At 42.4% G+C, this 15,394-nt stretch overlaps 1 protein-coding gene and 1 long non-coding RNA gene across 4 annotated transcripts in view; one reads left to right on the top strand and one right to left on the bottom strand.

Moving 5' to 3' along the window:
* LOC119014957 (sodium-driven chloride bicarbonate exchanger-like) overlaps positions 1 to 15,394 on the top strand; it is a 42,936-nt gene that overhangs the window by 5,243 nt on the left and 22,299 nt on the right. For all 3 annotated transcript variants that reach the window (XM_037090425.1, XM_037090427.1, XM_037090424.1), the window contains exon 3: positions 11,179 to 11,260. In XM_037090425.1, the coding sequence (XP_036946320.1) occupies positions 11,179 to 11,260 (82 nt within the window). The remainder of the gene's footprint in view (positions 1 to 11,178; positions 11,261 to 15,394) is intronic.
* Positions 12,196 to 12,670, bottom strand: LOC119014965. Its single transcript, XR_005073126.1, has 2 exons — positions 12,621 to 12,670; positions 12,196 to 12,471 (listed from the first exon to the last, which is right to left on the bottom strand). It is a non-coding gene; the product is annotated as an uncharacterized LOC119014965 (long non-coding RNA).

The raw sequence follows: 15,394 nt of genomic DNA, 5'->3' as shown, positions 1-15,394 counted from the left end.
ACTCAAGGTCACCTGGTCCTGGATTTGACTTGGACCTGAACTGATGTGGTCCTAATTACAACCCTGACATAATCGCAGGCCGTCTGCCAGGCTGTCCACTTAGGGCTGGTTGATTGGTCGGATTGGAGAATACCAGCGAGAACAGACGGAGGAAGTCTGCCGTAGCTGCCCGGGCTTGTTCTTTTGAGCGTGCTGTTCTTGGATCAGTGTGAAATCGCTGTTTGATTCGGTGATCCAACTGTGCAAAACTGGCAGGCAGGCAGGAAGCCTTCCCCACCGCAGCTAGGAGCCTAGACCGGCTGTGCTCCTTTCCATGGTTAATTATAGCAGTGTCAGTGGAGAGGAAGCTGAAGAGGGCATGGAGATAGGTAGAGGTAGAGGGTACAGAGCTGGATAGAGGACGTGAGAGACAGATGGTAAGATGAGGAAAGTGAGATGCAGTGCTAAGTTGTGGTATTGCTGTCTCATCTTCACCTGTAAAAATATCACAAGTCATCTTTAAAAAGTATCAGATGACATGATCCACAAAGACAGCATTATTATAATTTGACAGGCAGTGCAGCAAAAATAGTTGCTTGCTCCTCCGGATCTGTTTCTAGCACACTGTGCCTCGATCACAGTTTCGCTGACAATGCACCACAGCCAGAGAACAGCTTCTTCGCCTCAGGTAGGTTGTGCAAACACAGAGGCATGCACGTAAAGATGCACATCCTGTATACGGTAAGCTTGCTGCTTGTCCTGATTGAGGTGTGTTGTGACCATGGCACTGTAGCTGTGAGGTGAACTGAGGCTGTGTGAAGACCCTAATGCAAGATGGTGCTATTTGACTCCCTGCGACCTCAGGCTTCTCTTAGGTAACAGAGCTACAGAGCTGCTTGGAGGCTCAGCAGAGCAGAACTGTGCACAGCACAGCATCGGTGATGTCAGAGCGCTAATCTCTCTGGGGGGATTGGCGGATGGACGCTTGTCAGAAACATTTGATGCTACCCTGGATGAAAGCCGTTGGAGGCAGAGGGAGAGGCAGAGTCGGAGCTGTGCTGAGCTCCGTGCTTTTGTTTTTATGTAGTAATCGTGGAGCTTTGAGGCTGCTGCCATATTCCAGCATGGGAAGAGCGGCTGAGGAGAGCGGCTGAGGAGAAGAGAGGAGAGGCTTTGACTGAGGAGCTGACTCTATCTGTGTTTGCTATTCTCTCTGACTCTCACACACAATTACAAAAACACACTCTGAGTCCAGAGCGGGGCTCAGGCCCTGAGCCTTAGCCTCTCGTCTTACCATTGCCGCAAGCACAAGGAGAGTTAGCGGGCATCCTGCCCCAACCTTAAAGGAAGCACACCATGCTCTCAGTGGACCACAGTAAAGGATTTATATATCAGGTAGGTTAATCTGATCTTGTAAAAGAATCCAACGTGTAAGAGAGAGAGCATTTCTGTGACTTTGCTGTAATTTGCTGAGTGTTGTCAAATCTTGCAACATACAGAAATATACATTTGTTAACCAATAGCCACATTTTAGACTGTTTTGACTGCACTATTGTTGTGACATTGATGTTAAATAGTACCAACAATAGATGGAGAATATTTGCTGGAAAAAGCTTTGAGTGTGCTCTTTCATTCTTGCTAACCGCAGAATGTTAATGCATGTATAGTTGATGGTGAGGCTTGCAGAGAGGGCCACTTGTGCTGATGTGCATGCGAAAGGTCCCGGGTCTGTTTGCTGACAGATGGGACTGTCATTCTGGGGCGAGTGAGGAGCTTAAACCTGCTGTACTGACCCTGGTGATCTCTGAGGGAACAAAAGGCGAATAAAAGCCAGAAACACTGGATTTTTTTGTGTTTGAGCACTTTTGTCACATATATCGTGTTTTTTTCTGGTGTTTTTGTGCTTTTAGGACGTGCAGCAATTTTTTTTTTTTTTTTTTTTTTTTTTTTTTCAAATTCAAAGCTTTTAAAAACCTGCTTTTTATGGAGGTCAGCGCCCACACCTCTCATCTCCATATGTCTGACAAGGTTAGAGAGAAGTGATGATGCAGAGATGTTCCCGGTGTATTTAGCATATTCTTCCCTGTGATGCTGCCGATGCTGATCCTGCTGCTATTGCCACAGTAACCATGGCCATCTGTAGGGATGAAAACCATGACAACAGAAGCTGACAGCCAATCACAAGGCGTGCACAGCTGCTGATAATCCATTTCCACTCTTAGCTAGCTACGAGCTATAAAATCACTCTTAGCATGTATACAAAGTCCACTAAAGCAGATTGGAAGTTAATAGACTGACATTTAAACCAAAGGATTTTGCATGAAACGCCACGTGCTCGGATAGTTTCTGAGCTTACTGTGGAAGAATGTGTGCAACATACTCCCTCTAACGTGATTTTAAGCCCACACCTCCTGGCCTAGATCTTAAGGTATAGTAATGTAAACATTAATCATCCCCGCTGTCGTGAAAGCCTCAGGAGGACACAGGAATCAGGGCACATATCTGCCTTCCTGAGAGTGAAGTGATAATGTGCACAGATTCCTGGAACGAAGCCTGTGAGAATCAATAGGTCTGTGATTTACACTGGCCGAGAAAATGGAATACAAGCTCTCAGACAAATCTGTTGTTGACACTCGGACAGATCTTCTCTGTTGTTTTATAACTAGTCATGACTGGAAGAGATCATCACTGGATAGTTGATACGCCAGGCTAGTGTTGCACCCGTTTTCCATTACGTTTTGTGTTTTTTGTTCCCATGCGCTGGTAAAAATCTTGACTGTATGAAACATGAAATTAAAGATTTTCATTTGCGTTTTTCAGACTAATCCTTATTCCAAATGCAACGACTGCTATGTCTGTGATCACTGAAAGCTGAAGCATTAGTTTGAAAGCAGTTTTCATCCTTTCATCATTGGGCCAGGCTCTTGTAAAATAAATGAGTGGTTTCTGAAAGCGAGATATGAAGCAGTCATGTTTCTTTTTTGTCTTCAAAGAAAGGAGTGGAATTAGTGGAATACACAAAATCATCACAGATGAGGTCAGAGCCATATTTTTGGAGAGTCTCTTGCTCATGCCAGCGCTGGATTTAAACATTATTGGTGCCCTCTTTGACTGAAGTGTAACATTAGGCAGCTTTGTTAGCTTAAACTGCTAGCCTTGTGTAAATGTATGCATCCTCCTGCATCGTTGAAGGAGGTTGTTCCTACATAAAACTGCTTACAACAAGATGTATATAAGTCATCTTGAGTAATGTTATCTTGCTAGTTTAACATTAACTTTGCAAAGCTTCAACACAGGTAGCAGAATTGGACAGAGAATCAGAAAAGGAAATATAATTGGTGATATCTTTTGATTGAGCATTAAATTAAGCTTTTAGATTACTGTAAACCCACCATGATGGGTAAATTTCTCATGAGCTTACATACAATCAGACTTTTTTTTTGCAACCAGTTTATTAAGCTAGTCCACAGCTTAGCTCAGTTATTGGATGCTTTGCCCTCTTGTTTTCATGTGCACAGGCATATCTTTAAACTTTTATCAAAAATCAGAGATTTTGGAATGCAGCTATTCATTTTTTTGACCGACGAGGAGACAGGAGAGTCTCATGTTGATTGTTCAATCGAAGAGGTGCTCCAACTGTGAGTCACGTAACATTATCTATGGGAAGATGAACTCCATTAGACCCTTGCCGCCTCCTAAATGACCTCTTCTTCTTCCACTCTCCACACCCTGTAATACAGGCTTTCTGTAATTATTAAATCATTAGGGCTTCTTACTCTAGAGCTCCTCCTGAGCCACAGGAGATGTACTTTTTTTCATAATATATGTGTTCCTTTAAATGAAACTGTCATTGATTGTCATTAAAAGTGCCCCCCAACAATCTGTGCATTCAAACAAACAATGTTAGTTAACAAAGTCAGTCTCCCATTGATTGTCACTACGGTAGCTCCAGGCTGTACACCATGCTATGACAAGCCAGTCTTACATTCGCTCCTCAGCTGTGGCAGGGTGGTCCGCATGTGGAGGCACGCTGACTGGGCTGTCACTTTGTTTCAATTGAGTGGCATGCACCTTTAACTGCAACATTGAGAGGTCAGCGTCAGGAGGAAAGTGGAGCAAGTTGTCGAGGAGATTCAGAGAGTAAGATGAGGCTTGTTAGTGTTTTTGGAGCAGGATGTTCAGACACATTTCAGGTCACTTTCTACGGTGGCTGGGTTTATTTTTGGACTGTATCAATTGAAATTGCGCCACAAGATGTTGTGTACAGGATTATTCTCGTCCTTTGTCCTGTGTCAGGTTTTAAAACAATGCATATTCATTAGTAGGATTCAGGGAGTGCATGGATGTGTTTTATTCACCGCTTTCCCACGATCTTTAGTCCTTTTTCCACTCACCAGTATTCACCAGATGTGTTTACAAAAGCGAGGGTGGTGGCTGGCTGGTGATGCCGAGGACACGCTGGCTTTTGTCGGCCCTTATGGGTCAATCACTCGATCCTCCGGAGGCACTGTTAAACAATGTCAGACATGAAACTCATTAGGAAGAGTGGTCAGGGACACGGACTGCACGTGGAGCAGCCTGAGGTGTGTAATCAGGTTTTGAGTGGTGGTGGATGAATAGGTTTAGAAATGCCTCCAGTGTTTCCCTTGAATGGGATTTATCTGAGTGGCCCCTGTCAAAAATCACATTTCAAAGTGCAGATTGATTGAAAAAGTCTGCTGTAATGGTGCTTTTAAGAGCAATTGGTAGTTTTTGCAGCCCCCCAGAAACATCCGGCTTGGTTACGACCACTGCAAACAATATATCAACCTGTGGGAAACCTGTAACTCTAGATTCAGTGCCTCCAGGGACACCTGTTCGTCGGAGGGGAACACTGGTGGTAATCCTGTGACAGATTTAGGCTGTTCTAGAGATTTGTTTTGTTGGTAAATGTTTTGTGGCTGTCTGGGAAATTACCCAGATTTTTTTTGTTAGGTTTAAGTCTCTTCAGGAAAGATGTTTAAAAGACTAAAATAATAATAAAAAAAACTTTATTCAGGCTATATAACTAGATATACTGTGCGTATGCTGGAGAATTAGTGTCATCTTATTTCCTTCTAACTCCCTCCTCCAGATCTTCTTTCAAGTTCAAACTTGAAGTCTTTAGACCCAACTGATGCTGACTCACTTGAGGCAATTTATCAGACTTGCAGGCATGTTGACAGGTGTAGGGGAGTACTACTGTACTCCCCTACACCTGTCAACAGACCTTGATGCATCAAATTGCCTTTAAGTAGCGAGGTATATTAGACATTTTAGGACTTAAAGGTCCATTTTTACAATATGTAAAATATGTCTATATCTGTAGATATATGTAAAAAGCTTGTTCTCGATTAGCGCTCTGAAACAAAATAATGCTTAGCTTCAAGTGATTGTACGGTAATAAAGACATAGCTATGAATATTATACTGTATTTCATTTCTTCACCTAAATAGTACACACCAGACCTTTTGTAGTATGATCCACTATTCCAAATGCTTTTTCAGGTTTTTATGTGCACACAACAGTAGAACGTGGATGTAGATCAGTAGAGTAAGTGAAAAAGAAGGGTTGAAAGGCTCTCGGCTGGTGGGGTCATGCATGACCTTTTTTTTTTTTTCTTGCCAAAATTAGAACAATCATTTCACATGAGAGATTTCTGTCTTTTTTTCTCCCTGATGTTGACACCGGTTTGAAGTAGGGGGAGATCAGCTGGGAAAAAAAAGTGATGTCACACACCAATCAGGCCAAACCAATCAGGATTGGAATCAGATCGCTGTTCTTTACTTTCGATATTAATAAAAAGTCAAATGAACAACTCATTACCTCCTTTATGACCAAGATTATGTGCGTTAGCGACTGCACGCATCTACAGAATGTGCACTGAATACAAAATCAGATGAAGTCCAATGTTAAGCCTTTCTCATGAAGGTCACGATGCTCCACTTAACCATCACTGCACAAATGCTCGAGCTATATGCACATACGCGACCACACACACACGCCGTCAACACTGTGTGACATTAGAACATCCTCTGGTCCTCGGTTTGTTTCCAGGCCTGAAGCCCTTTGCTCCTCTTCGCCCCTGTGCTCATTCATCCACACTGCTCCTCCCCATCACACCACTGCCTGCAAAGGGACTGTATACATTAGTTGGCTTATATGCATGATGTCTCTCATGACATCCTCTGTGTGTACAGTACAGCCTGCAGTGCAGCCTGCATTGTACAGATCTGTGTTTGCTACATACACACAAACAAATCAATAACTTGTAAAGCAGTGGCTTATGATGAAACCAAGCTAGATGATAAAAGATTTAGACATAAATTCATGTTGTGTTGTTGCGTGTCAACTCATCATGCCTGGTCACATGGCTACCCCCACCCCTCCCATCCCAACTCCCCAGTGGTCTTGATCACGTGCTCTGTGCTCCCGTTCCCCCCGAAGCCTTCATCACCGACCGGTGGACCGACGAGACGCCCGATTTAATTCTCCCCACCACCAGGGCCCGTCCATCACTGATCCCATGGTCAGAGACGAGGTTTTATCCTTCCGTAAAGGCTGGCAGATTAATTTCAGCCCAGATTGGTGAGCAGGGGATGCGACTCTCTGGGCTGGTCTGGGGTCAGTATCGTGAGGTAGAGAAACCAGTGTCTATAAATAGAAGCAGGGACCTGCAGGGAGGAGATTCTGGCTCATCTGTCCTACTGAGCAGGGTAAAGCTTTGTTTCTCTGTTTGGGACAGAGCAGAGAGGAGCAGAGCATCAGGCTTTGATATAACTAAAAGATAGAAATCCATTAAGAAAAGAGAGTGGATTTCATCCTCTCTTATTCACTATTTTCCCTTTTGTTGAGGGAAAATGGACAACATTTTAAACACAACTAACAAAGACAAACAGCAGAGCCAGTGAACCAAAGGACAAATGCTTCATTTTAACTATAACAGTGAATATACCAGACATTTATGTAGAATGTTCGGTAGAAAGGACACAAGGACTGAATTGCATTTCACTGATTTCACCATTACTAGCACATGTTAGCTGGATGGCACATGTCGATCGGGTAAATAGTTCAAGCAATCCCTCAAGTGCATCAGTATCAATATAAATGTAAAATGAGTGCCCACACAGTGCACACTGCTGTGGCAGCAAACCACAAGGGAGGGAGGGTAGACTTGCTGGGGGACACCAAGCACCCAATTTGATAGTTTGGTGGAATCAATATATTTGTTCAGCAGGACAGGATGTCCATGAACAGGACAGAACATTTATTTATTTATTTATTTTTAAAAGACAGCATACATAAAGGCCACTTTTTCTTTAGGAGGCCAAACTGCAGGTGGTCAAGAGACTTTGAGGTCTGTCTACAGGCAGGTGCGTGTTTGGAATGGAAACTGTCATCATAAAGGTAAAGTAGGGCTGAAATCCTACTTAAAAAACATTTTGAGAGATGCAAACACAGCTGGTTCAGACAACTATTTAAATGTGCAATATGTAAGAATTTTACTTTAAAACATCCAACTATTGACTAGAATTATTAACAGAATGTTACCAAATAACAGTTTTATCTACTGACGTTAGCATTCTAGCTCATGCCTCCAGGTGTGGGCTCTGGATAGGACTGCTACCTGCATTGCTAACTGAGCCAACAAGCTGATTGCAGCTATGATGGCGCAGTGGCACTGCTGCCTCCTGGATTCGATTCCCAGCGGCTGCAGGACCTTCCTGTGTGGAGACTGTGTGTTCCACCTGTGCTTGTGTGGTTACCTCCAGGTGCTCCAAAACATGTGTATTAGGTCAATGCTGTGGTCAGTGCCCTTGACCCGAGGTGCTGGCCTACATGTGGAGTAGGCCCCTGGGTGGCGTCTGTTGGCTGCCCACTGCTCCTGAGGGATGGGTTAAATGAAATGCAGAGAACAATGTTCATTACAGTGTGTGATTGTATATGATAAATTACTTTGAGACACTTATTAATAGATTGTGTTGATGATGCAACTCCGAGCATGGCACAGAGTTATCAGAAACCCCGGTACTGTGATTAGATGCTCACGTTTTTAACATTTTACAATGAATTATGGCTGCATTGTTCCTTTTCCTCATGTTTTATAGCCTTCCTGTCATAAACAGTGCTGCAGTGACCACTGCAGTGCTAATGCAGGGGAGATGCAGGATAGATATAGAGGACCTGAGGCTATCAGAGCACTTTTTGTGTTATATAGACACAGGAGGTTACACACAGTGAATCTGGCTGGTTTTTAAAATCCTCATCCTGTTGCATTCAGGTGTTCATGCTGGGTCTTTGAACTGCACACTGGCTGTATTTAGCTGTGTGTGGTTTGCATGGATCGACACAGTGTGTTAGTGAGGCTGAGGGAGTTTCCCTTGGGACTTGCAGGGCCAACCAGCACTGCCGACCCCCTGCTCCTCTCCCAGGCTTGTCACGAACACTCACATCTTTGCCACTGTCACGACCACAGGGGGGAAAAGATAAGGAATGCATCAGTTAGTAGCCAGGTTTGTCAGTTCTTTATTTAGTTATTACAGCCTCAGTAGGTTTGCAATATTAGCTATGGGTCCTGAGTGCTGTGCTCCTCTCACAGTAGATTGTGCGCAGTGGTCAGGCTCGGATCAGAGTGAATTGGAATGCAGCGGCACGGACAATGACAAAATTAGCACATGAAGAAGATGTCAGAGTCTTTCAGATTACCATTAACTCTCTGTCAGGGGAAATCTAGGGAAGTCTGTCTACAGGGACTTGATAATGAATCCCCATCTGGCCCAGTGTACAGTATGTGGCCTTGCATGTCTGGGTCTGTTAATGTCCCTATATACAGTAAGCCCACCATGTCAGCATCTGTCTTCCTCACATGGATGTCCATGTGTGTGGGCGTGTGTGTGTGTGAGAGACTGTTGTAGCACCAGTGCTCTTGTTTAATCTCTGGGGATCACAGATTGATGGCCAGCATCAGGCACCTTTAGCTTGTCACAATGCAGCGCGGCATATGCCTCTTGTGTCATTTTTGCAGTGTAGCCTGTGTCCCTCAGTTTCACACCTGTCTTAACTCAAAATAATTCAGCCTTAGACCGAAAAGTTACAAGAATACATCAGCATTCGTGGAGGGCTTAAAAAGCTGGGAACTGGCTTGATGTAGTCAGTCTCTTATGTTTTTTATTTAGCAAATTTATACATGGATTTATATGATGATAAAATCTCTGAGCTAGCTCGTCATCAGTTAGCGTCCTGAAAAACCTGGCAGACTCACTTCCACCTCCTGCACCATGCCTGCCAACACTGAGGTTTTAAAGTACATGAGATTTAATTATTTTTTACTACAGGCGTAGTATTGAGGTGGATTATTTATAACTTGGGTCACGTCAGACAAACATGCAAAATGTCAGGATCCGTCTAAACAAACTAAATAAACACATTCTCTTGATTGTCGTTAAGGAACTAACAAACTGACCACAAAGGACAACACAATTTTATACTGTTTTACTTTGTTTATATTTGGCGGACCCTGCCACCTCTCTAGCTTCAAACTGGGGACCTACTTTCCTCTGAGAACAGCTTTTTTATTCAGTTATGGAAAAAAACATTTCTGAGTTTATATTACTATTTATATTCTGAGTTTGAATTTCTCTTCAACCACATGGTGCCCTTTTGATAATTACATTCCGCGACAGTTGAATAACAGCAAGGTAACATCAAGAACAACATCGGGAAAAGTGGTTGCTGTCTAATGACCTCATGCAGAACAGGTACACAGTCAGGAGACCTGCAGCAAATTCACCAAGGACAACAGAGGGCAGGGGACACATGATCTAAATGATAAACTGTAGACTCGCAGCAAACACACACTTGCGGAGAGACTGGAGAGAGACGGAGGCAGGACAGGAGGGAGAAGGTGATGGAGGAGGCGTCACCATGACAACTTTTTGTTCTGGTGTTCGTGGCGTGCAACTGCCCTGACAGAAAAGCTTTCAGTTTGATGAGTAGAGCTAAAACTGTCAATATCACTGTCCACTGGCTTAAATCATGACTGGATACATGCAGCCTCCTGCTCAAGCCTTAGTTCATAAGGGTTGGTGTTCAGTGACACTTTTTGAGTTGATAAATGTTAATTAAAGCTGATGTGGCTTTAAGGCAACGATCAAAAGAGCTAAAATAGCTCTGACGCAGACACACAGTCATGTGGTGTTCATTTTTTACCATATCAGAACTCACAATTTTGCTGTGTGGCAGTATTTCTGTCCAGGATCAGATGATGTGTAAGTTTCCACCCCACTGCAAAACAATGAAAGCCCCACGAATAACAAGCCACTGATGTCATTAAATATTTAAAGCAGTGTTAGCATTCAAAAACCAATCCCTGTTTCATTTTTCAAGGTCAGAGCTATTAATAGTAACCAGAAGAGCAGTTTGTTGAATCCATTAGCACCAGTCCCTCCCTCCCAGTTGCTCCAGTCACGGAGTACCTCGTCTTGCCAGAGGTGTGGGTGTCAGAGCTTTGCAACATGATTTAAAGCTCACGCACAATGATGCATTCTTTTTTAAAAGCATGACTCAAAAACAGCGTAATCTGGCACTCAGCAGATGAGCGTGGCATTTATTTATTTATTTATTTCCTTTTACAAATTACGATTGGCCGCCTTTTGTTGCCATGGTGACAGTCGGTGGAAGTTAGCCTTATAATGCTGAGTTTCTCTGTGCGTGCGTGAGTATTTATTTGAGGACACATCCTCCCACTAGGCAGTGGTGGGGGTGGGAAGAGGGGGGTGGGCGGGTGTGCTCAGTGTGCTCTTATGTAACAACTTGTTGCATTCAGATGAAATATGGATTTTGCTTCAGAGAGGACAGAATGTCTCCTTAGACGGACATGGTGTGCCACTAAGACTGTCCAGTCAGAGATCAGCAACTTAAGTTATTGGTTACTCACTGTAAACAAACAATGAAACGCTTTACTAACCATTTATAAAGTGGTTATCAAGCTTTATAAACATTAGTTGCTATTGTACAATACAAAATGTATCCGTTTCTTAACAGTGAAATAACTATTAGCTAAAGTTTAACTATAAATGTATAATTTATTAGTGATTATCACCATGTGGGTGTATCAGTTTGGGAATAATATAAAATCTATAAAATATTCATACTCTCTGTTGCTGTGTGTGTCTCTTCCAGAGAACTGATGAGGAGGCCGTGGTGGATCGCGGGGGCACACGCTCCATGCTCAACACCAACTTTGAGAAGGAAGAACTAGAAGGTATTTACACATTTTCTCAGATATCCCTTTTCCCTTTTTCTGTGTATTTTGACCAAAGGCAAACTGGTTCAGAACCAAACGTGTGCTCCCAGCTGGAACCAAAAAATAGCAGGTTTTCCTGCTTCAGCAAGTTGCTGAAGTGCTAAAATCCACTGTAATATACTGTAATTATTGTTCATTTGACTGTTGAATGGAGGGGAAATGTGCTTTAATTGAAAATGCAGACAGGAGAATAAAAAAAGACACTGAGGGATAACAGAAAGAACCAAAGTTTCTGGTGAGTGCTGACTTCTATACGAGGTTAAAATGAACACAAACACAACTGGTGTCTACTGAGCTAATGTACAGTCAGGTATTCTGTCTGTTTGGGGTGAACAAACCTACGGTCAAACTCACTCAAGTAACTTAAAAAGTCAAAAATGAATCTGCAATCAAACTCACTTCATAACCTGATCTAAAATTCACTTCTCTGTCTGTGTAAACACAGCTAACTTGCAAACCTGCTTCCAACCTCTGTGCCATGTTTGGATTAGCCACCCCCTATTTTGGTCTTCAGAGGGGCATTTGCTTTTCCTTTGTAGACAGGCTGAACTGATGGGATGTCACAGTATATTTACAGCCAATCACTGGCACAGTTTGATATCAGAAAACGTGTCTGATGTAGCAGAATTACTGACAGACAAGCTTACTGATGGCATAAAACTTAGTCCGCCCGTCTAAATCATTACAGATGCATATTAGGTTTTGATGAGAGTCCCGCAGCATCAAAGAGCGAGGGCTTTATTCTTTTCACATTCTGTATGTTTGCGTCAGCATTTCATCCATCATGAAAGAAACAGAGATGCACATGTCTGCACCAACAGCATCCTCAGTCCACACAAAGGCTGACCCAGAACTGGGTTCACTGAGATTTTAAACTAGAACATACAGTCATGTAAAACAGTCAGGATTTCTTTAATTTTGCTTTATATAAAAGTTTAGATCAGTGCAAAAATACATACAAAATGTCTGGGGTGCAATGCAGCCACACTACATGTTGTTTGTGTTATGATGCAGCACTTTAACTGGCTCTTCAGTTGTGCTTAATTTTTGCACATCATTTTTGCTTACTACTAGTGCTGCTACTATCTCCCCACCTACGTGTTTAACCCAGCTGAGCTGAAGTTCAGGCACATTGTCTGAGTGTTCTGCAGAGGCACTTTGCAAACAAGCTGAGGGAAAATGGGGACAATAAATTACAATGCTTTATGAGAGAAAAACTAAGGGAAGGTACTGAATATGCAGGATGTTTAATCAATGATGTGTATAGGAAAATTCTTCTTCTATAGAGTGAGTAAAAGGAGAAAATAAAAAGAACCACCTGTATCATTGTGCAAAATGTAAAATAAACATTGCATTTCCTGCTCATATAACACTTGAATAATATAAAATGTGTGTCATTGAAAAGGTGAGTAATAACGGAAGCAGTATCGGTTCCTCCGTCAGAATCCGCTTTATTTTTTGTTGCCAGGCAACGCTCGCCCAGGCACAGATGTCACTCTTTGATTCTGACACTGTACCGGTGAGACGGCGCTTTCATCTGAAGGACCCTCATCCTCGGATGATGGCTGCCGTAATGACTAGCTCTATGTTTGGCGCTGAGGTGACACTGGCACTGCGTCAGCACCACGCAAGAGAAGGAGATGGGAGATCCACAGATCCAAACCAAACTGTTCCTGTCAGCCTGCCTCCTCATTCTCATACACTCCCACATTTGGTATGAAAGGAAAAGTTTAGCATGACATGATCTGATTGCATTGAGATCCCAATCCCGGAGCAGTATTTTGCTACATGTTTGAATTAAAAGATCAAAAAAGAAACAACAGTCTCTGCTGCTTCCGTGCGTCAGAGCAGCATACCCAGAGTGAGTTTTGCGAGGAGAGTGCCCTAACTCTTAACACAGCCAATCAGAATTGCTTTGCAAAGCAGTACATACATGAATACACACAAAGACTTACAGATTTGGAACACCAGAAACCCAGCACGACACACACCACTGCATGAATTCAAGCCGTAACTGACTAAGAGTCACTGAGATGCAGTGACAGAAGAAAAGAGAAAAAAATACATTCTATGACATCAGCAGTAGTTCAGGCCTGGGGGAGGCGAGCTATTTTTGTTAGGTCCTCCACGCATGAGTCTTGACTCATGAACTTTAAACCTCAATTGCTTCGTCCCTATGTTTTTCTTTGCATACCTTATTATTCCTGTCTCCTCCTGAATGTGCCTTTTATTGTGAAATTTGCTATATGTGCAGTCTCTCCTCTTTCCTCTGCTCCTGACATACATAATTTACAAGATGCTAACAGCGATTTGCTCCGGATGAACGAGTCTACAGCAGTGAACACTCCAACAGTCAAATACACCCCCAAACGGCAAATACAATTTGACATTAGTTCATTTTTTCATTACGTTCTTGGAGACCTCACTTAACCTGTTTTACTATTGGCGGAAGATATTGCGTGAGAGGCTCCCTTTCAAATGCTGTGATGTCAGTGTCAGCTCCGAGGTGATTCATGTTATGTCTGTGCTCTGCTTAAATCTGATTAGTGCGCTATGATGTGATTAGTTGTGTCTCCAAGCAAGTGAAAACAATTTATGGCATTCACGTTGAATGTTTTCCCCTCGATGAAATGAAAATATATGGAGATTTCCCACTGACAATAACTAGCTAATTTATTTCTGAATCTGCACAAATGGCTCTTTGAAGGCAGAGCATTTTTCTAGTATAACTTCAAGAGTGAATTTAGTTTCAAAATTGTGTACTAGTAGTGTAAGTGCTTTTTTTTTTTTTTTTGGTTATATGAAATTAATAGCAGTAGTATTAAGACATTATGATGAAATTGGTTATAATCATCAACTAAATAATGTTTGTCTACTAATGTCTACCAATTATGCACTGTATGCACCAACCTGATAGTGACCCCTAATTTCCTTGAAAGTGATCTGACTTTTTGAAAAATGTAAATATGTTAAATCAAAATGCTGACAGAAAATCTAACGACCATATTCCATGCCAACAAGGAACCTTTAGAAGGGCTCTGTGGAAAGTCTCTGTTGTGGTGGTAGCCCGTTGTTTGTTTATAGAAGTGAACTAAAATTCTAAACTAATGTTAGCTAATGTTTAGCCTTTGGACTGTCGTAGAAAATCCTTCTTAAGGAAGGTCCTAAAAGAAATGTGAAAGGTCTCACTTTTCATGTCACGTTAAAATCTGCTCACAAACGGCCAAGTGAAAATGTGATTGATACATGTAAATGACTAGAGGTTGTAACGTAGAGCCCCTTTAAAGTCAATAAATAATGCTGGCAGCGACACAGATTTGCTACAGTATTCTCTACAAGTCTCTGCAGCACTGACCCACTTGCTGACAGGTTGAGAAAGGTTCACCGGGTTCATCTCAGCTGACTGTCTCAGTGCTCCAGTCTCGCCCGTCCTTAAAGATGTATTAATACATTCAACAACAGCAGCTGAGTAGATATGCAACTCCTTTGTTCTGGGAGGTAAAATTACTGTACTTATCAATGTAGTCTGCTGGATTTGAAGAGAGCACAGATGGAGATAACAGCTTCAGCTCCCTGTTGGTAAATCCCACATAGCACTCTGCCTGTGCAGAGAGCAATCGAGACTGCTCATCCCACATCATCTTTGTCTCATTGTTTTTGTAGTGTTGTGTCCTTAGTCATATAATACAGGGTGATGGCAAACCTCAATGATCAACACTACTGTCATGAGTGGATGTGTTCGTTCATGGTGCGAAAGCACAGAAGTATTGACCTCATTCTGAAAATAATGATATTGCTTTTTCATCATGTAATATCATGTTTCTGTAAAAAATATATTGAAGTGCAAATTAATCAGATGAAAAAAGGCAACCAGTGTATCAATGCCTTTAGGATCCTTTTTAGTAAAAAGTGAGATGTAAACCTGAAATGATCTCTTACCTGGGACCTTCTTCAGCCACGAATAGCAGCTTCAGTCTTCCTCACAAACCCCAAATAACCACAACACTGCTCATAAAGCTTAAATGCTGTAAGATCCCAGTAATATCTTCTAGTTTATTTCTGGATTTTGTCAGTTGTAGGGGACATTTTTCA

Source organism: Acanthopagrus latus, chromosome 24 (assembly GCF_904848185.1).
Source record: "Acanthopagrus latus isolate v.2019 chromosome 24, fAcaLat1.1, whole genome shotgun sequence".
NCBI lineage: Eukaryota > Metazoa > Chordata > Actinopteri > Spariformes > Sparidae > Acanthopagrus > Acanthopagrus latus.
The sequence above is the reverse complement of the archived record's forward strand: the minus strand, read 5'-3'. Positions and strand labels throughout refer to the sequence as shown.